This window comes from Lipophrys pholis (genome assembly GCF_963383615.2).
Source record: "Lipophrys pholis genome assembly, chromosome: 3".
Classification (NCBI taxonomy): Eukaryota; Metazoa; Chordata; class Actinopteri; order Blenniiformes; family Blenniidae; genus Lipophrys; species Lipophrys pholis.
In genome coordinates, this window is record NC_137627.1 from 25,902,438 (window position 1) to 25,928,521 (window position 26,084).

Sequence of the window (26,084 nt, forward strand, 5' to 3'; positions counted from 1 at the left end):
ACATCCTATTGTTGTTGTGCTCATGCAAGTCAGATGAAGGCCATGCTTCATTCTGTCAGCGGCGCGCAGAGAATGAGAGAGCGGCATTCATTCATAACAGTGAAGTGGTGGTAGGGGGGCAGGGAAGCCTTGTCAGGAAGGAGATGTCATGTTACCCAGTAATGACTATGTTGGTTAGAGAGCATCTCTGACAACACCAGAGGGCCAGTAATTACAACCAATTCCCACTGCAAACCGCGTCAAAGACTTTGCACTCCCCTAACAAACGCGGTTGTCAGCAGAGCGCGCTGCCACTGAGGTGACAGCCATGTGTCGACAGGCCTGGAGAGTGTGCCTTTGTATCATCCACGGCAGCAATTAGCAGGTCATTGTGTTAGCATCAGTGTAGAATTAGTGGAGATGTCCAAATTTATTCAGCAGTTCACGCAGCACCGGTTTCTAAAGTCAGCCTTACTGTCCTTGTTTTTCGCCATCTTCCCACATGGGAAAAGAAAACTGAATAGTCCCTCATTTCTACAAGTGTATTATCACCCCCACATTCTCTGATAACAAGAACTAAACTGTCTTTGTTTTTTTCCTCCAGGCACATGCAGGGGGGCTCTCTTCCTCCCCAGGCTCCGGCTCCTCCAGTGGGCTACGTGTCCAGCACAATGGTTTCTGACCTGGAGACTGACCTGCCTGATGATGATGAGGAGGAGGAGGAGGAAGAGGATGAGGATGAGGGCTATGGAGCCAGGCATCCTCGTGGTATTGAGCACACACCAGGGTCCAGCATGGACAACCTGGACAGCTCTTTAACAGGTGAGGGCATATGTTGTTTATTCACTATGCAGATTTCCTATTTAAATACTCTGTATTTTTGCTGTGCTCATTAGGAATGAGTAAAATGTACTCAAATACGATTAGTCTTACAGCTTGTTTTACACTAAACAAATTGCTACTCCTGACATGTTGTTCAGGAATAGCTCTGTATTAATTCTCATGTGAACATGCTTGCTGAGTGTCCCTCAGGTTTTTTGAACCACTTTTGGCAGACTCTGGGGAATTACAATCACCATTTCCCAAAAAGAGATAAGAAAGTCCATGAATTTTAAACAGGACAGTGAGAGGGAAATTAAGAGGAGCGGGCAGCAGGCTGTGATTTAACTCGCACACAGCTCCGGAACTGGCACCACGTATCTTCCCAAGGAGATTTGAAATAAATTTCACGTGCGTACTCTATTCCAGACCAGAGGCACCATTTCCATTTTTACAACTCACTGAAAACTTTTACAGCCGTCTGTCGGGGGGAGGGGGGGGGCATGTGAAGGGCATGCCATCGCAGCAGCGGGGCTGAAATCCTGCTGCCATAACTGACCAGGCTTCACTGTCCGTCTGCGATCTGGAGGGCAAATGTGAGCCAATGTTTATCAAAACACTGTGGCTCTTGGGGGGCTGATTTGTACAGGAAAAAAAAGGGAGGGTGTACTGTTCCCAGGTGGCCTTGCATATCTATAAAAAATACAACCTGCACTAAGACATTTATTGGTGGAAAGAAGCAGCCGGTATGGCGAAAAAAGGAGGAACAGAGCCAGCTTGGGAATCACTGACAGTGGTGCTCTCTGGTCTACGCTGTCAGTGGCTGCTTTAAAGAGCAGTTTTCCATGGGATGATGGAACAGTGGTTTTGGTAGCGCTGACACATGTTCCTGCTGATGTATTTAGAGGAATATAAAGCAGCAACTGGGCCCTAATCGGCCGCATCTCTCCTCCACTGTATTACTCTGAAGACAGCACTATTTCTTTTTATCTCTCTGCAAGTCTGCCTCTCACCCCATCCTCTGACAACACAGACATGGTCCTGGCTCTGGGGCTCGCCGGAGAAACGGAGGGAAGATAGGAGGAGAAGCCGCACAGATTTATTGTGGCCACCATTTTGAGGCTATACAAAATGGGGAGAGTAGGAGTGGGATTCCTGTCAAATGTCACTTGATAGATATGTCACTGTTTTAATAATATGGAAATAGGTGTGTTTTTGGAATGTTACAGTCAAGGCCAGTAAATCAAATGTTTTCCCTGATGCACCAGTCTTTTCCTCAGGGCCCATTTCTCTGCAGCAGATTGTCTGCAAAGCTTTTCAACTCTATGTTCTTTCCTCCGACTCATTACGACATATTTCTAGCTGATAAACATAAGTCCTCGTGTTGTGGTGGGTATTGCAGAGACATTACTTGCTTGAGCCAGCGAGATGAAGCTAACGCGTAGGTATTACTTGGTATTACTCGGCTTTGTACAGCATAGGTCGTACAAAGCTGAAATATGGTAGCAGGGAGTCGACTACACCTACAACAAGATGAAAGCTTGGCAGTTCTGGGCGATTACGCTCCCATAAAGCTTCGCCAGGTTTGCATGAAGCGGGGTCACGCTTCCCAAAGACAGGTAGTGGCGCCCACTCGTCAGGGAGAATGATTTTCACACTTAACGACATGCAGATTAGGGTTTCCGTCGGTGTAAATCTCTTTTAGTGGCATAAGGGACCAGGCCTGTTTATTACTGCCCCCCGACCGTCAGAACGTTTACTCCTTCAGTTCACAGCTCGTGGGAGGCGTCAGCCGGTGTTTCTTAGAGAACACGGCTCGGCCCATTGCTCTGGATCAAGCCATGATAAAATGACAGACCCACAGTGCAAACCTGGGTCTGGTGCCACAGAGAGAAATTATATTTCTAGGGGAGAGCGAAAAGTAGATTGAATTTTTTTTTTTTTTATCAAATTATGTTCCAATGATCACAGTTTGATTGGACTGCTGTTGCTGAGAATAGAAGTGCTCCAGAGGTTCAGTAGTAGAAAGTGGCAGTTTAGAGCAGCTGAAAAGTCATTCTGTGATGTGATTTGCTGAGGCAGTGTTCCTTCGCTGAGCCGGAGGACTTGGAAGCTTCAATGCTTTGGCTGGCACTGCCTATACTTCATTATCTACTCTATTCTTTGTGGGAGGATTGGACCCAGTGGAATTGCTGTCTTTCTTTCTCAGTGAAAAACTCTTAGAAAAGAATTTCAAAGAAAATAGTGAGGAAAGATGGAGGGCCAGAATTAGTTACTGCCTTGGATTTCAGTTGGCCCTGTGAAAATAGGTTGTATAAAAGGGGGGTGGGGGTGGATGTGGGCCTTGGCTACCGTACGCAAGCCTACATTTTAGAGAAGTTTCCATTAATCTGGATAAATTCCCTGAAAACCGGACAGGAAGGCTGTTGCTACGCCTGCTATTGGAGGTGTAATTGCCTGAAGTCACATGAAGTGATCGAGTAACGACCACGCTGTGTGATGCAGCTTACGATGGAGACGAGATCTACAGATGGGAGAGGCAGAAAACTCTGATGGGGATTTCCCAGCGTGCATGGATAAACAAAGCCACCCATATTACCACATTTTATGTCCAGTTTAAAAATGTGCTGTGGTGTATTGCAGCGGGGAGCGCCATCTGAGAGTGTAATTTATGCAAGTGATATTTTCATCTGAATCTCAATCTGCTATCTCCAGCCATCCTGGTCACGACTGTGCCACCTTCTGAACCAGACTGACCTTTCAATAAATCCTGCTGCTAACTTTTAGTCCCCGTCACTCTCCCTGCGACCTTTACCCCCTCTCCTCCCTGTAACTCTGTTCATCCAGTCTGTTCAGTGGCTTCGCTCAGTGTGACGGAGGGATCGAGTGTGTGAAGCTGAGCACTTGGGTTCGTGCCACTTTAGCAAAGTCTGCCAAACCAGTCCCACTGAAAGCTGTCACATTAGCCGACTGTTCTCTGTGTTTTCACTTGCCAAAGTGGCATATTTTTATTGGCAGCCTGTTGGCTTTATATTTAAAGTTCTGGCCTAACTGTTTATGTGAAGGGAAGAAATCCCGAAACATAAAAGAAATACACCAGCTCATAAACCAAAACACTAGACGTCACAGACTTTTCCTGTGTGTCCTTTGGATCTGTGAAATGATCAACATGAAACATATCAGACAGAATGTCCATCAGTCTTCTGGAAGTAACATGTTCAGAAGTTTGCTTTCTTTTCTTGGAGTTATTACACCTTTTCAGCACTGGTGGCTGCACATTTTTAAACAGAAGTTAAAGAAACCCCAGTGTGTGCATACTGCCAGGTGTCGCATTGAATCGGTTACTTTGTGGGTGTCACCTGAGGCTCTTCTGTAGCTGACTCTGCTCCACACAGCTGCGCCCATTGTTCTTTCTCAAAAGAAGAGCAAAATCAGTTGATGACACTCCTGCTGTTCCACTGTGTATGCACCGGTGTGTGTGTGTGTGTGTGTGTGTGTGTGTGTGTGTGTGTGTGTGTGTGTGTGTGTGTGTGTGTGTGTGTGTGTGTGTGTGTGTGTGTGTGTGTGTGTGTGTGTGTGTGTGTGTGTGTGTGTGTGTGCGTGTGCACACTTTTTCTTATATTTATGCAATTTATGTTTGTAAAAGATGACAGAGGACAGGCCAGAACAGAATGACTACACATTTCTGTTCCTGCAGGAACAGAAATGCCCCGCGGCAAGTACGAAGTCAATTAAGTGTAGGACGTTATTATTTCCTCTTATTTGTGCGTGCGTGTGAGATCACTCAATACTTTCATCCATCTCAATGGAGAATCAAAGAACAGATGTTGAGAACGTCACATCGTATAATCCGGAAGGTGATGGCCATGGAGCTTGAAAGTATGAACATGAATGTTTTGACAATGAGATAAATACATACTGATGGACACACACACACACACACACACACACACACACACACACACACACACACACACACACACACACACACACACACACACACACACACACACACACAGACACACACAGACACACAGCCACACTCTGAAAGCTGCGGTGTTCCACAGGGTCCATGGTGAACGGTTGGGGCTCAGCCTCGGAAGATGATCGTAATTTCTCCAGCCACAGGTCCAGTCTGGGCAGTTCATCTGACGGCTCCATCTTTACCCACTGCAGCTTTGCTCAGGCCCTTGTGGCCGCGGCAGACAAGGCGGGCTACCGCCTGGAGGGTACCAGCCTCAGCAAGAGAGGTTGGTGTGGAGGACAGATTCCCTCTGATGGACTGGAGCTTCTGCTTCTTCTCTCGACAGACGATTTCTTCCTTCTGATTGTTCCTCCTGATGCCTCTTTGGTCGAGCTTCACTTTGTCTGGACATGGCTGCCTTGTTTTTTCCTTTTTACCTTGTAGCTGCTGCAGAAAGCTGCAGGAACATCTTTACCTTCAACTCCAGCTGAGCTCCTTTGTATCTCATCTTGCTTTGTATTCAAGCTTTCTCGGGTTAAGGTGTAATGGCTTGCTGTTGTGCTCTGCTCCAAACCCTTCCCACACTGCCTGACAGATGCTTTCTCTTCTAATGAAAAGCTCTTAGGTGTTTTTCAGACCTTCTCTGATAAGCCGCTTCATACTTGTCTTCGCTGCGATAGCAGTGCTGCACTTTCTGGGTGTCGACTCTTTAATGTCTTTATTAAGCAGCTGTCTTGTGCTCTTGTGTCCCTCCTACAGGTAAAGGCTTGTCCCACAGGCCCAGGCCCAGCAGTCCATTTTCAACAGATGGCAGCACAGTCGGCACACATAGCCTGGGCCACCAGAGGGCCACCAGGCCCACACGCAAACCCCGAAGTCAGGGCACAACACCCCACCGGAGAGATGCTGGTGCAGACGGTGAGGCAGCACCACACACTTTCACAGTAATTTCTCCTGAAAGTTCCCCGAGAACTAATTGTGATATAAATAACAAACCAGCTGGGGTTTTCCTTCCTCCCTTCATAGTCATAAAATACACTTTCAATAAATGTATTTAATATTATATTATATGAATTGTACATTATTAATGTGATTTTGTCTTGGTGTCCCTTGAAGACCTACCTCCTCCCCCTGAGCCCCCCCCCTCTCAGGGGCAGGGCCGCATCCAGGGGGCCCGCAGTGTGAACAACGTGGTGCCCCAAGCAGACAGGAAGGCTGCGTCCCTGGAGCGCCCGCCGATGTCAGGACCACTGTGTGGGCCAGACGACGTGAAGAGCACCATGGACAGACAGACGCGCACCACCCTGGATCACCATCGTCAAGCTCAAGACAGGCTGGGCTCCATGGACCGGGCGGACGACGGGCGCAGGGGCCACAAAACAGGTACTGAGGGGGCAAAGCTGAAACCTGCAGCAAGACTCAGGTGGATGTAGGATTATGACGGCGTTAGCTTGGTATTACTGTATTTCATGATAGTCAGGATAGTTACGACAGTCTGATTAAGTTGAAATATATCTTGTACTTTTAATGAGCTACAACAGGCAGATGGCTCACAAGCCAATTTTCAAAAGTCAATAAAGGAATATTATCACATTTAGACCAGATATTGGTTTAAACAACTATAATTACTGTATTACAGAATTTATTTTAGGATAAACAATATCAATTATGATAGAGTGATACAATGATATCACTGCTACCAGCAAGGAACACAAAAGTTGTTTGTTTACCACTTTGCTGGCACAAACTCTGGAACTCTATCTACTTTCCTCTTTTGCCCTTTTCAAAGCTAAACTATTTAACTCTCTCCTTTTCAAATAGCATAAGGTGATATGTTGTGTGGCTTGGATGACCATTTCTTTGTTTTCTCTGCTGGTTGTTCTTTGATCCTTCTTTATATTTATTTTCATTACTGTTTATTGTTAGGGAGGATTTCAAATAAGCCTCTTGGGTTTCTTTCCTCTCCTGCACTGTCAGGTTGATTTCTCATAATTCTTATTTATTATATTCTTATTTTCAGCAAATAAAGAAAAAGATGCATCCATGTTAATATGATAAACTGAAATAAGAGACATGCAGTTAGTTATCTTTATCAAATAATCAGTAATAATTATTGTTGGTGTATTTGCTCCATCACAGCTTGGCTCTCTTTGGTGAGGATGATATTTTTGTGGCCCTCATAACTTTTATATTTCTCATTACTAAACTGCTACCTGAGACAACTGGAAACCTGCGTTCTGCCATATTGAAAGAAAAGACACCAAAACTATTCAAATTGAAACCTCAATGAGAACCTGACTAACAATAAACAAGTCTTCCTAAACAAATAAATAGCTCTGCCCTGTAAAAAGGTTTTTAGGATAAGCTCTGGTGTGATCGATTGATCCTCAACTTTAAGTCCCACGTCAGCAAATAACAAAAACACTTCACATGAAGGCAAGCGAAGGTTATGACCCTCAGTTTCTATTTAAGGTTATTTCAAAAAGTTTTGTTTAATTTCCTGTGTGCTTGTTCTGAAATGAGTTACTCATAGCTGTTGATACGAAACGGCCTGGAAATCTTCATACAAGTAATGTTAATTCGATTTTAAATCCTTATTTTGCTTTTTATGAAGTGTTTTGTGCGAATGGAAATAAAAGTTCATGTTCAAAGCAGGAAAGGTTCAGGCTTTTTAGGCTTCACAGTAATTTACTGTATATAGATACTGACTCAGTGCAAGGGTACAATGTCTATAAGGAAAGACTGGCTGTACAGGAACAGGAAATGTAGGTTAAAACAATTTGGTCTAATACATTTTGGCTTTGCACCTTTCACCCTCTCCTAAAAAGAAAGTCTGACATTATTTACTTCATTACCGAAACAATACATCATCCATTCAGAGAGTGTACGTGGAGCATCTTTGTGTCGCCTTAATGAAGAGATAATGTGCTGCTTCTTGGAGACGCTGGTGTTGAGCGGCTGCTGTGCCCTGACCATTGGGGATTGTTCTCTAAGTTCTGGTGTTAAAGTTATCTTCCATGCTGCTTGGAAACTGGGCTCCCATGCACAGATTGCATCGTCTGCCACTTACTGTGATTTCCAGAATGCCCTCCCCGCCGGTCTCCCCGATGCCCTGTAACTGTTGCCAGTATTGGTCTGCTCCGCTCCAAGTGAGGCAGGAGGCCCCAGAAACCGAAATGCACTCTAATCGCTTCAGTTTTTTTTTTTTTTTTTTTTTTTTCACACAAACAGCAGTCACTCGGCGCCCCATCTGTGTGCGTGTCTGCGAGTGTGTGTTTCCACCATTAACACACCACGCTCTCTGGCCTCTGTGTGCCAGGACTCTCGTTCAGACTGTTAATCTGAGCCTGTGAGACAAAGGCAGGTACCCGAATCAGCATCTTTTTCTAAAAAAGCCTGTCGGTGAATTCCCACACGTGTCAGGGTGCTGACTGATTTGCAGTCGAATCCACTGAGGTCGGCGCACTCTCTATTACAGTCATTAGCGGAGCAGTGGGGAGCACTTTGATGAGATTTCACGCAATGACGAAGACTGCTGAGGGTCAATGTTATGCTGCCCTGCAGTGGGGGGGGGCGGCACAGCAGCCCGCGGTCCCCCTGTTATTGTATTTACCCCCCTCATAAGGCCGGTCGCTGCAAGGCCATGTGTGAGGCTGAGAGTCCTCTCTGTGGCAGGCCCTGGCACTGCTTGTTGGCATTGCCACTCTGCAGATGTCAGGAGTGGGGAGGGCTTTGCAAAGTGCTCATTGTCTCCACGTATCAGATGTTAGATGCGCATGACTGCGATAATAAATGTCACGTGTCAACTTTTTAAACTTCACTCACACTCCCTCTGTCATGTGTGTGTTTTTAGAGGAGGGCTGCCTGCCATACAGCAAACCTTCCTTCCCATCCCCCGGGGGTCACAGCTCCTCGGGCACAGCTTCCTCCAAGGGCTCGACAGGGCCACGAAAAGCCGAGGGTCCGCGACAACCGCAGCAGTGGACCGCCACAGAGCATGCCGAATTCTTGCAGACCAACGGACAAGGGCAGTTCTCTGGAGAGTTATGTGAGTGGGCCTTTGTTTTAGGATCCTGCAGCAGGGTTTTATGATACAAGTCACAGCACATATAGTCAAACGTGTCAGAGTCCAACAATGCTGGCCATAAAATTACCATAACTGCTTGCTGCCAGTACTTGTGTGGACTCTTAGGGTGTGTTCGCACTTGGCAGTTTTGGCCGTACTAAAGCTAAATGTATGATCTGTTAGAGTGGTTCCTTTTGTTGAAGTGTGAACGCGGCCATCTGAATCCCAAGAGGGGGAGGATTAGTCCAAACATGCTCCTGTTGAAACATGAACACTTCCACTCGTCTTCTATATGAGCTATAAAACGACTTGGAGGTCACTGAGTGCTGAAGACAGAAAGCAGAGTACATCCTGGACAGGCATGTACCCACTTTGTGAGATTAAACAAAAACAAGCACACGCTGCATTATCTTTCACCGACTCGAGGAGTTTGTGACTGAGATTCAGGTTAAAGTAGTAATTATCACATATTGATTGTCATTATTGAGGTTGTTTCCTCCCGTTAACTAGAGGCCAACATTGGGCAGTCAAACCCACTGTCATACTCACGTCCATTATCAAGTCCACATGGAGCAGTGTAGCAGGTTGAAGGTGAAGGTCATGGTGACTTTATTGGTACCCGTAGGTGGATTCTTTCTGCACTGGCAGGAGAAAACCTCTGACAACTCACACTTAACCATCCATCCATCCATCCATCCATCCATTTTCTCCCACTTATCCGTTTCCGGGTCTTGGGGGTGGCGGTCTGAGATCACATTGGCAATGACATTGCACCGATTAAGAACCTTTCCCGCAGGTGGTGAGCCCACGGGAAGGTGGCACCCAGCATGGGACATGAACCCACTACCTTGAGATTGCCAGTCTCATGCGCTACCAACTGAGCTGGCCGGGGGTCTCACTGTACCACACATTTAAAAAAGCACAGGACAGTAAAACCAGCTGAGAGCACAGACATGGACAAGCACTCAGGCTCACAGGATTAAAAGTGAATAAATAAATAAAAGAACCACTAAAATGCAAATATTTATATTAATATATATAAAAAAAAAAAAATATATATATATATATATATATATATTAAAAGCATGATTAAAAAAGGGACAATAAATAGGTAAAAACCAGATCGGACTTAGACCCAAAATACAGGCCATAAACAGAGCAGGCTAACCACTACACCAAAAGAGGCCCTGTGTTTGGAGTAGATCACTCAGTGTGTTTACACAAACAGCTTTGTCAAGGTACCGCTGGAGCTCAAAAAGACTTATTTATTTAGATCAGGAGCGTTAAACATAAAACCTGCCCACAATTGGCTCCAATCCGGAAACCACGAAGTAGGTGGCAGAAATTTCTGAGGAAATAGTGATTTTTTTTTTTTTCTTTTAATAAATTTCTGAAGAGGAGAGACACAACACAACACTGAGTCCAGTGTGAATTATAGCTCCCCCGATGCTATCAAACTAGCCTCAAAGCCATGCTGTTTGTAAAAACACGGCTGTAGGAGAAGTTTGTTGGACATTTCATTGTATTCTGCAGTTGGAGGTTTCATTAAAATTGGATTTATGTTTAGTTTATAGTAATGTGTTTGCTTTTGTGAAAGAACAAAAAAAGATATTTTCATTATGCATACTCTGCACCATGGCGAAAAAAACCCCATTCCAAGTTAAATTGTAAAGATTATGATATCACTTTAGCGGTCCAGCACACTCAGGTTGAAACTCGGCTGTTCGTGGCCCCTGGACTGTGTTTGACACCTCCGGTCTACATCATGTTTGTCTCTGTATACATGCCTGAGTGTGTAATCGATCAGCTGGTTAAATCATATGATAGGCGTCAATATGGACTCTCTCAGCTTGTCAGTGCGGCTGGTTGATTTCTGGTTAAACGAGTCTCTCTGCATCCGTCCACAAACAAACTCCACCACTTTCACCATCTTAAGAGTTTGAGCTCTTTTGGCATGTTGTTAGATTTCTGGAGCTTTTCAATCACATTATCCCAGTGTTTTAGTCTGACTTTGAAAACGCTGACATACCTTTAAAGTCCAGCTTTGGTCAGACTATAATAGATATAATGCAGTAGTTCATTTGTTTTGATGTCATGTGGTGGTAAGTGTGTGTCACCGATGAATTCCTGCCACTACTGTAACTCTTTAGTACAATTCTGACATCAATAACAGTCACAATCTCTTAGCTGATATAAATATCACTGCAGTACTCCCACAAGAGCTTTCTATCCAGGAATCACAGTGTTGTTGACTGTAATAACACTTCGGCTGCAGTTATAGTTTGTGAAATGTTCCACTGTGGTTTGGTTTTACATCTTTTTAGTCCTTTGTTGGAAATATCAGTGCTCACAAAGCAAACTGCCCTGAAATGTATTGTGTTGTGAGCACAGCCTGCATGTTTTTGGGTTGCAGTAAAATGAGTAAATCCCAAAGTATTCATGCCTTTAATGGCTATTGTTTAAACTTTGAGGATCTGGAAAGTCGTTTCCAGTTTTCATGCCAAGCTAATCATATACTAGCTCAAAAACAATGGTATTCTCTAAATCCAGTGTAAAATATTGAGGTAAAGAAGCGTTCCCTTTGTTTCTTCCCTGCCCTGACATTTTCTCTGGTTCACCTTGTTCTTCACAGAGTGATGTGCCCCGGGGTGTAAACTGGAGGCGAACCCGCTCATTCCTTTTGGAAGATGGACACCCTCCTTGTCGGGTCAATGAACTTTGTCCTCAGCTGTGAGTTCTCAGAGGGGAGGAGAGCGTCGGTCGCTGAGAAACAGCGTCACAGAACTGTAAATGTGATGTATAGACACAGACATACTGTACATCTCACTATGTTTTCGTGCTCAAAAAAATATTTTCCACCTCCTACCTTACTGTAATTTTCTTTTTGTTAGAAAAAGGCAAGTTGAAAAAAAAAAAACTGAAAACAGCTATATGAGAACAAATTTTCTGGTTACTGCCCTTTGGGGAAAAGGGACTTTTGTTTCCTGTAAATATATTCTTTAACTTGTTGTTGCATTGCTATGCAAGCCTAATTCAGTTTGAGCTTTTTCCATATACAGGAACAGTTGGGTTTTATCTGGTTATTTGTATTATATGTGAATTGAGTGGCTGTTGTGCCATAAAATAATTGTTTTATAATCCATTGTTTGTTGATAGTTACCATTAATTATTATCATTATTATTATTATTATTATTATTAATTAATTATTGTTTTTGCACTGCAATCTTTGGTGATAAGCACAAAAAAACATAGCTCCTGCTGACATGAAGAACCGGAAGAATATGTGAAGAGGAGTTTCTGTACTGTAAAGTAAAGAGAAGAAAATTATATACTAATGTACAGAGAGATATTAAAGAGTAAAGCTTTGTTCACAGACAGCAACAAATAAGACCGTTTCCGTAGTCAGCATAAGATGTGGTTGGCAGAGACGCACACACACACACAGACACACACACGCACGCACGCACAAACACACACACACACACACACACACACACACACACACACACACACACACACACACACACACAAGGTTTTCAAAGGGTCTGAAAGGTGAATGTGAGGCCAGACAAATTCAAAAACGGTATATCGGTAGCTGACCGACTCTATTATTTAATTCCTAATTATTGTTCTCCACTAATGGTTTGACATCAGAGAAACTTTCAGTTCTCTAATTTCACTAAACGGGCCGAAGGAGTGCATCTTCTTCATGTTTTACAAGGGTCTCGAAGCATTTCAAGTTTTTCCTTTTATGATTTACTGCCTGAGTAATTTTTACTAGACTGAGTTTACTTTCTCTTGGTTCAGTGGAAACGGCACGCCCGTAGGAAAAGGGTCCGAGCTGAAGAGGAGTCGATGAAGTCTGTCCATACACAGCGGTCCAGTCAGAGCACTTACAGAGGCAGGTTCAGGACTCTTCATAAAAGGCCTTAATAGGTAGAAAACACAAGCCGAGGAGCGTTTATACTCATGAGCAGCAATTTGCTCCTAAAATATAAGCAGAACAACATCACTTGTTTACATCTTTTTCTTAAACTATTTTAGTTCCAACCATGTTTTTTAATTGCTTTTAGAGCACTTACTGTTTGTTTTGTATTCTCTGTGGTAGAGCATCATTGCAGAAAGCAACACATTGACCTCCCGGGTCCAAACTAAGTGCGGTTAAAGTAGGTGAGTTGGAAGAGGAGCATCCACAGTCCTCGTGGTTTCTGCATCTTCCTGCTTCAACACACCTGATCGGAACGAGTGGGTTTTCTTACAAATTGCATGGAGAAGAAGTGTACAGCCATACAGTCACCAAAACAGAACCAGGGGAAGTAAGAAATCTGCAGATTGGCGGCGTTACCTCGGTAACGCAGGAAGCAAGTACAGGGTGTTAAAATGCAGCAATTTGTAGAGAGAAGTTTTACCTACTTTTACCTGTCACCGCTGACACACACACACACTTCTCATAAACGTCTATGATATTTACTGAATTCCAACACCACCAGAGAGCACAGAACAAAAGCTCTGTGCTCATGTACTAGCCATCAAGGTAGCCCCCCCAGGCCCGTCCGATCTCAGGCAAGATTCACCAGCGTGTCTCACATCTGTAACATGTCAAAACGAATAGCAAACGACTGATTGGCTGCTACTTTTTTACAGCCACAGAAAGTCATCGCAGCGAGCTTGGGAGACTTTTTACTGCGAAGAATACACCACAAACCCGCGTCAACACTCATAGAGACATACTGTAATGTTGAATAACTGCCAGATTACAAAAAGAAAAAAGGAGCCGAAAGCTATAAAATCATCACCAGACATAGTCAGAACTGAAATCAGATGCACAGATAGCAGGAAGATGTTGACGCAGTCCTTCGGGTGTGTTGGAGTAGAAGCACATTAAACACATGCAGGACTTGCCGTTACCGTCGCTCTGACGGTTGGTACTCGCTCGCCGTCACGACGCGACTAGCGCAGTCTTCTTGTGACTGAAAATACGGTGTGTGTACGATGTACGAAGTACGATGTCGCTGTTGGGTCCCATCACCGCACAGAGAGGAGCAGAACACTTTCTACCTGCCTGACTGCCACTAAACACTTATCATTTTGTCACTTCTAAAAATGTTGTCCTTTCACATGATGTTTTTTTTGTTGTTTTATTTGGACCGGTTGTCCTTTTTTTTTTTAAATGAGAAGCTTGTTTTCTTTTCATGCCTTTTATGGACTCCAAATCGCTGCTTACAATTTCAATATTAATGTTCAGGATTTTTGTGGTTTGATGACTGTTTGTTTTTTGTCTTTTTTTGTACTGCTAATGTTGATAAATGGGGGGGTTGGGGGAAACTAAAGGCCATCAGATGCTGTTGTACTGTTGTCGTCATGTCATCGTCTTTTGTTTTCATTTTTTGGTTTCTTGGACTTCTTTTTTATATATTTTTTTTAACCATCCACCCAGTGGCCAGTGTTCTGGAAATGAGGTGCAAAGAGTATCTCAGGTTATTTTACATTCTGGTGGTGTTTATGTATGTGTATATATGTGTATATATCCATATGCATCTCCACTCGATTACGCCATTCCATTTACTTTGGAGGGAATTAACCCTCTCATGTCCTACGCTGTCGTCCCCTCTTTTCTTTTCTGCTGTGGATTTTGATTCTGAGTGTAAACGTGCTGGTTCATCCACCTAAAGACAAGATGTCAGTAAAAGAACATACCAAATTAAGATTGATATTTCCAATGTCTAAATGCATTTTTGTGTCTCTTTAATACTCATTGTTTTCTTTTTCAAAAAAAATCACAGTGTCGTTTTGTATTTATTAAAATGATAATAAAAAGTATATTGTGAAATATGCATAAAGATTTGTGAGATATAAAACGTGTTTTTTTGTTCCTTGTGAAATATTGGTGTCAGAGCCGAGCAGCGAGGCCATAAGGAGGTGACCTTCGACCTCTCCGTGCTCACGGCGCGGCGGAGTGCCGGGTCAGTAGTCGTCTGAGTCACTCTTCGTCTTGCATGTTCACTGCACAGCTCTTCTCATGTCAAAACTGAAGAAACTTAAAACCTTTTCGACACAACGAGGAGTAAAAATGCTCACAATTTGCTTGTCAGGGCAATGGAAGAATTGTCTTTTTGGAAGGATGAAAGTGCTTTCCCTTTCTTTTGTTCATTTTCTCAATATTGTTGGTTCTTTGTAGCCTATCTGTGTGTTGCCTTTTGCTATAAAAGAGGATTAAAAATGAGAAAAAGACAACGTTGTTGAGTGGAGTCTTTCTGTACAGTGCAGGGTGAGATGACACCCTGGCCAATGCCAATTCTACAATACAATACGTTCTCCTTTTATTTGTTTTCCTGTAAACCACTTTCTATATTCACTTGCATGTCTCTGTCCAAGAAGAGAGTCCATCAAGAAAATAAACTTTTGCAGTCTCATCCCATGTCCTGTAAGATAAATCCATGTTCTTTTATTTCCTTGTACCTGGATCAATATCAAATAAAATATTTTTCAAAAATGGAACGTGACTAAAGCATTATTTGGCTTTTATAGGAAGTTTACTGTACTGGAGAACTCTTGAATTAAAATAAAAACAATAGATGATCAAATTAACAAAGAACATGCAGGCAACATTCTATTGTATCTAATACTTTCAAATGCAGAGTTCAAAGCTTCATTTCCATACAGATTTTTAATCTAACCATAGTTCCTGACATGGGATGCAGGCAGGACCTCTTTTTTTTAAGGTTTTTTGCTTCTTAAACACCTGTCCCAACTTGAACGCTGTCTAAAATGTGGAGATGCGAAAGAGAGCTTTGGGTAGAAGGTCAAAGGTTTTAATTATTATTACAGGGGACAATATAGATGAAATGTAGGAATGTAACCAGGTCCAGGAGCACTGTATCTGCAGATGACATTGTAATCTGTAGTGAGAGTAGAGAGGAGGTGGAAAACAACCTGGAAACTAGAGGAAAAAAGGTCAGGAGGGATAAAACACAATATGTGTGTGTGTGAATGAGACGAATGAGTGTGAGGTGTGTGGAAAGGTGAAAATTCAAGAATTACAGGTAGTGAATGTGAATGAGTTCAAGCACCGAGGGTCAACCATCCAGAGCAATCAACACTGAACAAAGAGCCGAAGAAGAGGAGTGAAGGCAGGATGGAGAGAGAAAAGAGACGCGCGTCAGCGATGACGTGTGACAGAAGGACATTGGCAAGTCTTAAAGAAAGATTTACAAGACAGACCTCCTGGGAGGCAGGAAGCTGAAACCTTCTATGTAAAACTCTGGATGGAACAATGAAATGATCAAAGGTTGAGATGTTTGGATGTGTTGAGGAGACGAAGAAAAAAAGATGTTGGAAGTAGTGCTCAAAACAGCAAAGAAGAAAACCCATGGATTTAATGCAGGAGGACATGGAGGGGGTTTGTCTTACAGGAACGGAGCAGGAGAAAATGAAGTACAAGAAAAGAAAGAACAAGAAAAATATTAACAAAGAGAAATATCACTGTTACGATCTGCAACTTACAGGTGTTCAGTCTGACCAGCACATGTCTTGTTTAAGCTATTATGGGCAAAGGTGTCTTAAAACAATCAGGTCAGGGGCTCCATCAGCTCCTGCTGTTTGCTTGACGCTAGTAGAGGTTTGGTTCATTCCAGAAGTTTGTCAGGTCCTACAGAACGTTTCTTCTTTATCATGTTTGACTCGGCATCAGAGTGTGTGTAGGTACGCCCCGCTGTGTCCGTTAGTGTACAGGTTATGTTAAACTCTGTCTGTGTGTGTGTGCGTGCGTGCGTGCGTGCGTGCGTGCGTGCGTGCGTGCGTGCGTGCGTGCGTGCGTGCGTGCGTGCGTGCGTGCGTGTGTGCGTGTCTAAAAGAATTCCTGACTCAGCTTTGTCTTTTATTTCAAATCTTAATCCTTCTCGAGGAGCAACTTCAAACACAAATCCACATCTCCTAAATCACTAAGACAAGCTGCTCCCTTTCAAGCTCTTTTACAAAGAACTAAAATAACTGGTGCAAAATGTAAAACCAAGCCACTGAACCAGCTTCTGCTTTAACATACACATACTGTAGCAGCAGTGAAGCTCTGGTAAGCATGATTACACACTCAATGTACAATATTGGTTTATGCAGGGGTCGGCCACCCGCGGCTCCGGAGAAGCATGCGGCTCTTTGGTCCCTCCGCTGCGGCTCCTTGAGCCTCGGTCCCGCTGCAGTTCATCCCTAAGCGGGGCAGTACGGTAAGGCAAAGCGCACCCAGACCAACTTTGTTGCGCGGTCCCACTACAGAGGGTGCAGCAAAATGTAGGCGGGGTTGTGAACGATGCAGGGGTTTTAACGTCATTACGCTACAATAGTGGCTCGAAGAACGTGGAATTGCGGCAGCAGCTCATGGCAGCTGGAGCCGCAGCTCTGCGGTCATCCGAAGCCGTGAGCTTCCTTTATCTGTGACACGGCGGAAAACTTTCTCGATCCGGACTGCAGTGTCCATCTCCCGCTGGATCTCCTCCTCTCCTGTTATTGAGAGGAGCGTCTGAACCTCTTCAGAAGACCCCGGTGCTGTGGAGCGCCGACGTTTCAATAAACCCCGTCAACAAAACAACCAGTGAGAGCAAAGCAGCATATGTGAACAATAACAGTGAGAGTGACGATCGCCACTACCTGTCAGCAGACGGGTGGAGGAAAGATGCTTCATGCTCACTGCCACATAGAGCGGCAATTATTCACTTAATGCTAAATAATCCGGAAAGCCACACCACTCACACTCATGGTTCTAAAAACCCTGACCTGTGATTTATAGTGACAGCGATTGTAGGACAACTCGTCCACAGAACTCCTCCACGGATGAGATGTCAGAATTTTTGGGAGAAAATAAATCCTGTACAGTGTACAGTGTATGTGTGTGTGTGTGTGTGTGTGTGTGTGTGTGTGTGTGTGTGTGTGTGTGTGTGTGTGTGTGTGTGTGTGTGTGTGTGTGTGTGTGTGTGTGTGTGTGTGTGTGTGGCTCCCAGTGTGTTCTGTTCAGTGGGAAACGGGTCCAAATGGCTCTTTGAGTGTTGAAGGTTGCCGACCCCTGGTTTATGTAAAGATGACGTGTCAGTCTCTGATTCATCGATCACAAAAGAAGAAGCAGTTAAATCTGTCTGTTTGCTTCAAATTGACTTCACTCATAAAGTACATCTCCACCACCTCCCTGGTCTCAAAGCACTACTTCTGATTGGAAGACAACCTTCCACACACTGTTCACAGCGACAACATTAATACTCGTGTTTCGTATTCAGTGAGTTGTTTATACGGAAGTGTTTTGCCTAATCATATAAAACACCAGTGCTGACAAACGTTTCATCCACTTCACTCAGGATGAGATATAGCTGCTTTTAAAATGAAGGGGAGAATAATGACGTAACTTGGCTCAGGTGTACTTTCCATTGAAGGACTTTTCCTTCTTTTTCAAGCTGGCAGATTCCCATCGGTGGGAATGTGCTGCGGCTCAAAATCTACAAAATCTGCTGGTTATTTGGTCCACTGTTCACCATGTGGTCACAACTTCTCTACTATCACAGTCATCAAATTCAGTCCACTTTGTCATTAACATCCATCCATCCATCCATCAGTTCAGACCACTAATAATGTTAAATCTGATCAAATCTGGGAGGTTCCAAATCTTCATATGAGCTCAATGTTTACACTCCTGTTGCATAATGAAGAGCAGCTAAATGTGTTTGGCTGGCTGAGTACAACCAAACGGCCTTAAGGAGAGCTGCATGGCACTGTGACTGTATTTAAGGTATAGACTTTATTTTGCAGAACATTAAAAAGAAATAGATTCAGAATTGAGGTCAGAATTCACTCTGTCAAATAATTTGCTCCAAACAATTGTATAATTACCATGGTGACCATTCCTAAATTTCAACCATCAAACATTCTAGTAAAACCTTATCCCCAGTACACACTCACTTATACTGCTGTATAATGTGTTAATACAATTCTGAATAGTTGATATGCATAATATAGCTTTTGTGAGCACAATCAAAGTTTAGGTTTAGATAACCCATCAAATAAACATATCAACAGGGAAACATTTATCGAATACATTCACCCGCCATGACCCCTTCGATTCATCTTCACCTGTTTGGCAAATGTGATATCATTAAAGTGGGTTAACATGAAGAAAAAAATGTTTCAAGGTATTTCTATTGATAAATTCTAAATTCATATAGTGTGTTTGAAACACTAAAGGAGTTGTGATGAATTACTAGATAGTGCCATCACTTCAAACACTGTGTGACGGAGTATTTCCTGAAAGGACACCTGCTTTAAGGTAAGACAGCTCACTCATGTAATGTGTCTGTGATGATGGATGATTTCATGGGAAGAGCAGGTTTTTGCAGGAGGCTGAAGTTCAGTCTTCGTTTTAAATGGAGTTTGAATGATGATGCATTAAACTCATATACAACGTCTTTTGTATTTTCAAAATGTTGGCTATTATTATTAAAAGCTTAAAGTAGTGATGGCATTCTTGGTTCTAACAGCATTTATGGTACTCCATAGTCCTTTAACATTATATTTATTTTTTGTAGCAGTGTATTGCTTTTACAATTTATTATTATACTCGTAAGCTTATTTTTGTATTTTTTAAACTGCTTTGTTTTTTTTCTTAATAAAGTTTATGTACAACACATTCTTTTTTGCAAGCATTTTCCAACTCTTTGATTATTCATGGCATTGAATCCTTTCTCTTTTTACAATTTAGTTTAGTTTTTGGGCAGCGCTGGTCATATAGAGTCTTAAATGTGCTTAAAAACGTATTATACACTGCTTTTACTTCAGTTTAAGAGGGATTTCCAGTTTTGGTTTGCTAGACTTTTTTTTTTAAATGCATTTATTAAATCATCATTTGTTTTCTTTATAGATTTAGTTGTACATTTTCCCATATCATTATTTTAGATTTTAGGTTATAAAGTACAAAAACAGGTAGCTAATCTCTTACATCCATTACTAAAATCCCGCTTAGAATCCCTTCATTCAGAACATTAGTAAATATAATATTGATTAATGAAGAACTATAGGAAATTATAATTGTATAGTGTATTTCTGAAGCTTTCTGATGGCTTATGCCTATTTGATTGTCGATGTAAAAGTTCCTGCACATATATATGCACTGTATATATATATATATATATATATATATATATATATATATATATATATATATATATATATATATATATATATATATATATATATATATATATATATATATATATATATATGTATATATATATATATATATATATATATATACCGATCAGATCGGTAGATATCGGATCGGGCCGATATTGGTGATTTGTGAGTGATCGGGCATCGGCAAATCCAGCTGATCACCCTGGCGATCATAAAAAAAAAAAAAATAAAATAAAAAATCACGTCAGCTGCCGTAAAGCGAGCCCCATTTGCGACCTGCCGTAAACTGAGGTCAGCATCTTAAAGCCATTGAGTGGATAAAATGTCAGCAGTCTGCAGGTATGTTAAGGTTGACAACAAAACCAGTCCAGTGGCCAGTTGTACTATTTGCTTCGCCACAGTCCCGAGAGGTGGACCACCACAGCTTCGTTTAACACAACTAATTTGAGAAGAGTTCTAAAAAGTAAACATGCGGCGGAGTACCCTCAGTTTACAACAACAACTAAAGAAAAAGCCGCACCGAAGAAGCAAACTCTCGACTTTAAAAAAAAGGATAAGTCCCCATAGGGGAGCAATATGGCGAAAAAAATAACCCGGAAGTTTACTTCTCGTTTGAAAGGAGACTGGGATATTCTGAATAAGTTTTTGAGAGAATTATGTTCAGACTACTTTTGTCAAACAGGTTTTACCACTTTGAAGTGGAATTAAGTGTTTATAATTCACATTGAAATGTTAATGTTTTGTGACAAAAGGTCAAACCTCTCATACTGCTTTAGTTAAACTGAAATTTATTACACAAAGAAGTTACATTGCCTAAGAGTATTTATGTTTAAGATCTATTTATTTATTTTTATTATTGTATTTGCACTTTTTTAAGGACTTGTTTTCAACCCAACCAGTCAAAGACACTTTGAAGTGGAATTGGGTTCTTCTGATTGGTTTTACTGAATATTGTTTGTGTTGTAGTTTTTTATAGTTTATATGTTAGTCAAACTGATTCACTAGGTTTCATATTATTTATTTTTTATTTGCCACAAAATCCAGGTGAAGTTGTTTAAGTTAACATAAATAAGAGATACAAGACTGCAGAGTGTAATTGTTTTGTTTTTTTTGTTATGACTGAATAAAGTTCTTAAGTCATTCTGAGAAGAATTTTGATTCAATAAGTGAGTTTTACAATAATTTCTAGCTAAACGAAGCTTCTGCCAATAGTGCTTTTAGCTTCAGACGTCTTAGTTGCTCCAAAAATAAACTATTGAGTACCTTTGCAATAGCAACGTAAGTATCGGATCGGGAAAGTATCGGTATCGGCCGATACTCAATTCTGAAAAATCGGATCATATTGGGGGCCAATTTTTATCGTATATATAAATATATATAAACACACACACACACACACACACACACACACACACACACACACACACACACACACACACACACACACACACACATATGCATACAGATACATACATACACACAACATTAACCACTGCATGGCCTTTTAACCCCTCTTTTATTAAACTGTTTGTTGCTGCACATGTATTGTGTATATATATATATAAGTGTTTTTCTCATAAATATGCTTAACATCTTTTAAAGTATGACTTAACTTGGCATGCCATAACTATCACCTCGTGTTTACACTTTAATGGTTTAGCTTCTGGTAAATAGGATTAATCATCTGGTGATCATGATTGAACATCTGTTATTTGTGAATTCACATCTGCCTTGTATGACTACGCATATACTAAATATGACTTAGCAATTCTCAATTATGACTTAACATCTGCTAAAGAAGAGGTTTTGTCTACTAATCATGTTTAACCATCTGTTAAGTTAATATGACTGAGCATCTCATAATCAGGAGTCAGCATTTCTCAATTATACTCATCTGATAATTAGTATCTTATTGTGAATTTGCATCTTCTAATATTAACTTAGCTTAGTGTGCTTATGACTTAACATCTCTTAGTTATGACTTGTCTTAATGTCTTGCAGGTATGACTGAACATATCCATAACACATATTGGCATCATTTTAGTATTCATTTAAGTTGCTATTAAGACTTTGACTTAACATTTTCTGACATATGACAACTAATTATATTAATTATAAATCTTTATCTTCTGAAGCTGTTGCACATCCAAATTATGACTGAACTTGTGAAAATCAAAACTCAGCTCTTAATAATTATGGATTAATATTCTCTAGTAATGCTATGGCACATCCTGACTATTAGAAGGTCATGGTGATCGACTTAATGTGTTAATGATGACATATCATCTCATATTTAAGACTTGGCACATTCTCACTATAGTTTACTATAATACAAACGGTCTTCTCCTAAATTATTCCATATTCTCTAGTTGTTACCCAGAAACCTAACCACAATTTAGCTTCTTATCAACTTCACTTACTTTGTCAATAATTAATGAAAGTTTAGAAATGGTTATGAATGTACCGAGCCCTGGAGTGGCCATAGAGAAACAAAAGTAAGGAAAAGGAATGAGATAATAAGTCGTTCCCTCAAGTTAATAAAGTGAGGGAACTCGATCATTTACTCAGTGGCCAGGAGATAGTAACTCGTTCCCTCGCATTATATTTTTTCACCAATGTCGCCACCATCCCCATCATATTTGCTGAATTAATTCCCTCGAGTTATACTGTAGCGATGGCGGAGCCGATGGCTGTTGTGCTGCAGAGCTCCTGTGCTGTCACACAAAGTATGTCAGCTATGTTGGAAATAGAATTGAGAAGCAGTTTTCCGTTGCCGTTTATTTCACGCTTTTCATCATAACATCATTGTAACTAACTTCACTTCCAGGTCTTGTATCGCGTTATGACCGCAGGTTGAGGTCGCCATGTGGGCTGTGCTGCGCTCTGCTACGAGACGCCCCGCTATTTACTACCCAATAGAACTTCTTTATAATGAAGTGATACTTTTGGTCCATCAGCTAATACACAAAACAAACTAAATACTACCGTAAATGAAAGCTTGGATTTTTTGTTCCTATCAATGGCGCTTCATGTGAAAGAGAACTTTTGCTATGGTCAATCAGCTTGTTTACATAGGTTGCCATTGGAAACGGTTGTAGAGCTGCGTTCTGCCATTGTTCACCTCCATTCCTCCTGATGTTGAAGCATTTGAACCAGGCACATCCATATATAAAGTGAAAGGAGCAGAAATTCACAATGCAATGCCAAAATGTTGAAAAATATGTCCCAAGCTTATAAGGTAAAGGAGGAGTTATATCCTCTCTTATTGGGCCAGAATGAGTTTTACATGTCTGTAATTCACATGATTTAGCTAGAAAACACCAATATCTAATGTGGTCTGCATCATTTGATCTCAAAGTGTCAGCAAATATGACGGGGATGGAGGCGACATTAGTGAAAAAATCTAATGCGAGGGAATAAGATTAATAAGTTGTTCCCTCAAGTTATCGACTCGAGGGAACAACTTATTGTTTCGTTTCCACGCGTTATTATTATTTTTTCTCTATGGCCACTCTGGGGCGCCATATGAATGTCTTTAAAATTCAGTTTTGTTTGAGGCTCAGTGACAACTGCTGGTTGATGTGTGTGACTCCTGCAGATCATGAAATAACACATGTTTGGTTATTAGTTTCCTTCTGTCCACTATCCATATAACCTGAGTTTAGGTAACATGAGACCATGTCATGCCAAAGCAATCCATATGAAAGAATACTGCTAATGCTCCAGCAGTCTGTCTTGGTTAGTGCCAACATATGCAGAAATAATTAATCATGTCAACACTTAAACTCAGTCTTTTTGTTTCCTTTTTTTTTTTTCATCTGAAAAACCTGCAGAAGAAAGTTCTGCTCTCACCTCTCTAAGTGTTTAAAGCCGGAAAAAACAATTTTACGCCTGTTTCGGTGAATCTGTCATAACAGTTGGAGAGTACGAGCCCTGTTGTCAGAGAGCAGCGAACTTCACTGCATAAAGTTCAATCTTTTAAAAATAGCCTCTTGCTCAGTTGTGCAAATCAGTTATTTACACTTGTTTACTTTTGTGGGAGATTTAATTTGATTAAAATGTTTCTGGGACATGAGATTACACTGCTTCCTATTCCAATGGATATTTAAATGGGTTGGTAATAAAGTAGACAGCATACATAGTTTTCTACGACAAAAACAAAGGAATTAATCAAACTTTTTGAACCACTTACTCCAATTTTTATTGATATAAATTCTTGTTGCATAATAAATTGGGTTTTAAGTCACGCTTGCTACACGGTCTAAATTACAAAAGGCTTGTGAGACTGTGTGTGTGTGTGTGCGCGTGTGCGTGTGTGCGTGCGCATGTGAAGTCTTGGATCCGATTGATACAGACTTTGGAAATTTTCTTTGTGAAATGCAGGAGCATTAAGGCATAAAATTTGAACCAAGCCCGCATAAAGTCAGTGAATAATGTGGTGTGAATAACTCATTTTCCTGATATTTGTTTGAAACGCTTGAGAGACTTTTGCATTCAGATTTATGAGAACGGTTCACTGATCTATTCTGACCCTGTAAACAAACCCATCAGTGCAGACTGCGCTCCGCACCTCTTACTCTGCAGGTACCCCGGCGGGGTGGGAATTGGGGAGGGGGGGGCGGACCATGGAAATGAATCCTCTGCTGTTTGCCTACAAAGCAACTTTTACCTCCCAATCCTTTTTTATTTCCAACTGTTTACCAGTATATACTCCACCTCAATCTCTCACCTCTGCCTGAATGTCCAGCAAATATGTCATTTGAGGTTTCTTTCCTGTTTTTTTTATTATTTTTTTATTTTGCTGAATACTCCCAAAGCTTCAGCTTTCATACAGCTGTGTAATTGTTGCATCAGGCGTGGGCAGAGATGGTCTAGAGAGAGTAAAAACTGGTTAGCCAGGCAGAAGGAAATAAGCTTTGCTCAGCAAATACATACTGCAGCAAGACACAAGGTATCAGCGCCGAGCCCGGTGTGAATTTGAATGTGTGAGTGCTTTGATGTCCGGACCAGTGTGTTTGCGCTGGGAAAGTAGAGCTGTCATGAGTGTGTGTGTGTGTGTGTGTGTGTGTGTGTGTGTGTGTGTGTGTGTGTGTGTGTGTGTGTGTGTGTGTGTGTGTGTGTGTGTGTGTGTGTGTGTGTGTGTTTTGATGAAAAGAAACATCTACTGCCTGTACTGCAGGATGTCTTTTCCCCCTCCTGCTTTTCTCCTCTTTGTCTCTGGACTGGTGACAATGAGTGGAGGTGAGAGGGCAGCAGCACCACTGCAACACCATTCATCACACATGTCACACAGTTAGACCAGCTGCATGGGACAAGTGGGAAAAATTAGCATTTCATCACTCTCCCTCCCTCTGTTTCTCTGTGTGTGTGTGTGTGTGTGTGTGTGTGTGTGTGTGTGTGTGTGTGTGTGTGTGTGTGTGTGTGTGTGTGTGTGTGTGTGTGTGTGTGTGTGTGTGTGTGTGTGTGTGTGTGTGTGTGTGTGAATTTTGTCTTATAACTCCACATGTGACAAATGACTTCAGGATTCACATAATGTTCCTGCTGTTTGGGTGAAAACATGCTGTTATTGACCGGCATTTTCCATAAATTGAGCTTTTTTGTCACTGAATACTGCACCGTGTTTTTGAAGATTGGTGACAATGTTGAGAAATTATTTTTCTTTTAGATATCGCAAGAAATCATTGATTGAATTTGATGACGATAACAAGAGCTGCAAATAAATGTTTTCCTACCTGGATGAGTGGCAGAGATCCCAGGTGGGGATGTGAGGTAGTGTTTTCTGTCTTTTCAGGTTTTGTGCATGTGTTCTTGCCTGCTCTGTTTGTCCTTCACTGTCATGTTTTATTAAATGTCAAACATGAGTTAGCTGGTGGTCTTCAAAAATGTCAGCTCACTCAAAAGCTCAAGAGAGTGACACAAAATGGACATTTTCAATTAAGCAGAGAGTGTGAAGTGAGCGGCACTTTGGTGTTGTGTTTATCACCTCAGGGCTTCACAGGGTGAAGAGTAGTTTGTTTAAGGCTCCGTTTACATGACAACGTTTCATGTGACAACACCTAATCCGTTAAAAAAAAAAAAGGAGTGTGTTTACA

At 41.7% G+C, this 26,084-nt stretch overlaps 1 protein-coding gene across 1 annotated transcript in view; it reads left to right on the forward strand.

Moving 5' to 3' along the window:
- Positions 1 to 13,015, forward strand: part of robo2 (roundabout, axon guidance receptor, homolog 2) — a 166,510-nt gene extending 153,495 nt beyond the window's left edge. Inside the window, exons 26-32 of the mRNA XM_080460030.1 lie at positions 584 to 801; positions 4,866 to 5,048; positions 5,522 to 5,680; positions 5,879 to 6,145; positions 8,616 to 8,810; positions 11,461 to 11,558; positions 12,938 to 13,015. Of these exons, the coding sequence (XP_080316156.1) occupies positions 584 to 801; positions 4,866 to 5,048; positions 5,522 to 5,680; positions 5,879 to 6,145; positions 8,616 to 8,810; positions 11,461 to 11,462 (1,024 nt within the window). The 3' untranslated portion in view covers positions 11,463 to 11,558; positions 12,938 to 13,015. The remainder of the gene's footprint in view (positions 1 to 583; positions 802 to 4,865; positions 5,049 to 5,521; positions 5,681 to 5,878; positions 6,146 to 8,615; positions 8,811 to 11,460; positions 11,559 to 12,937) is intronic.
- The last annotated feature ends 13,069 nt before the right edge of the window (positions 13,016 to 26,084 follow it).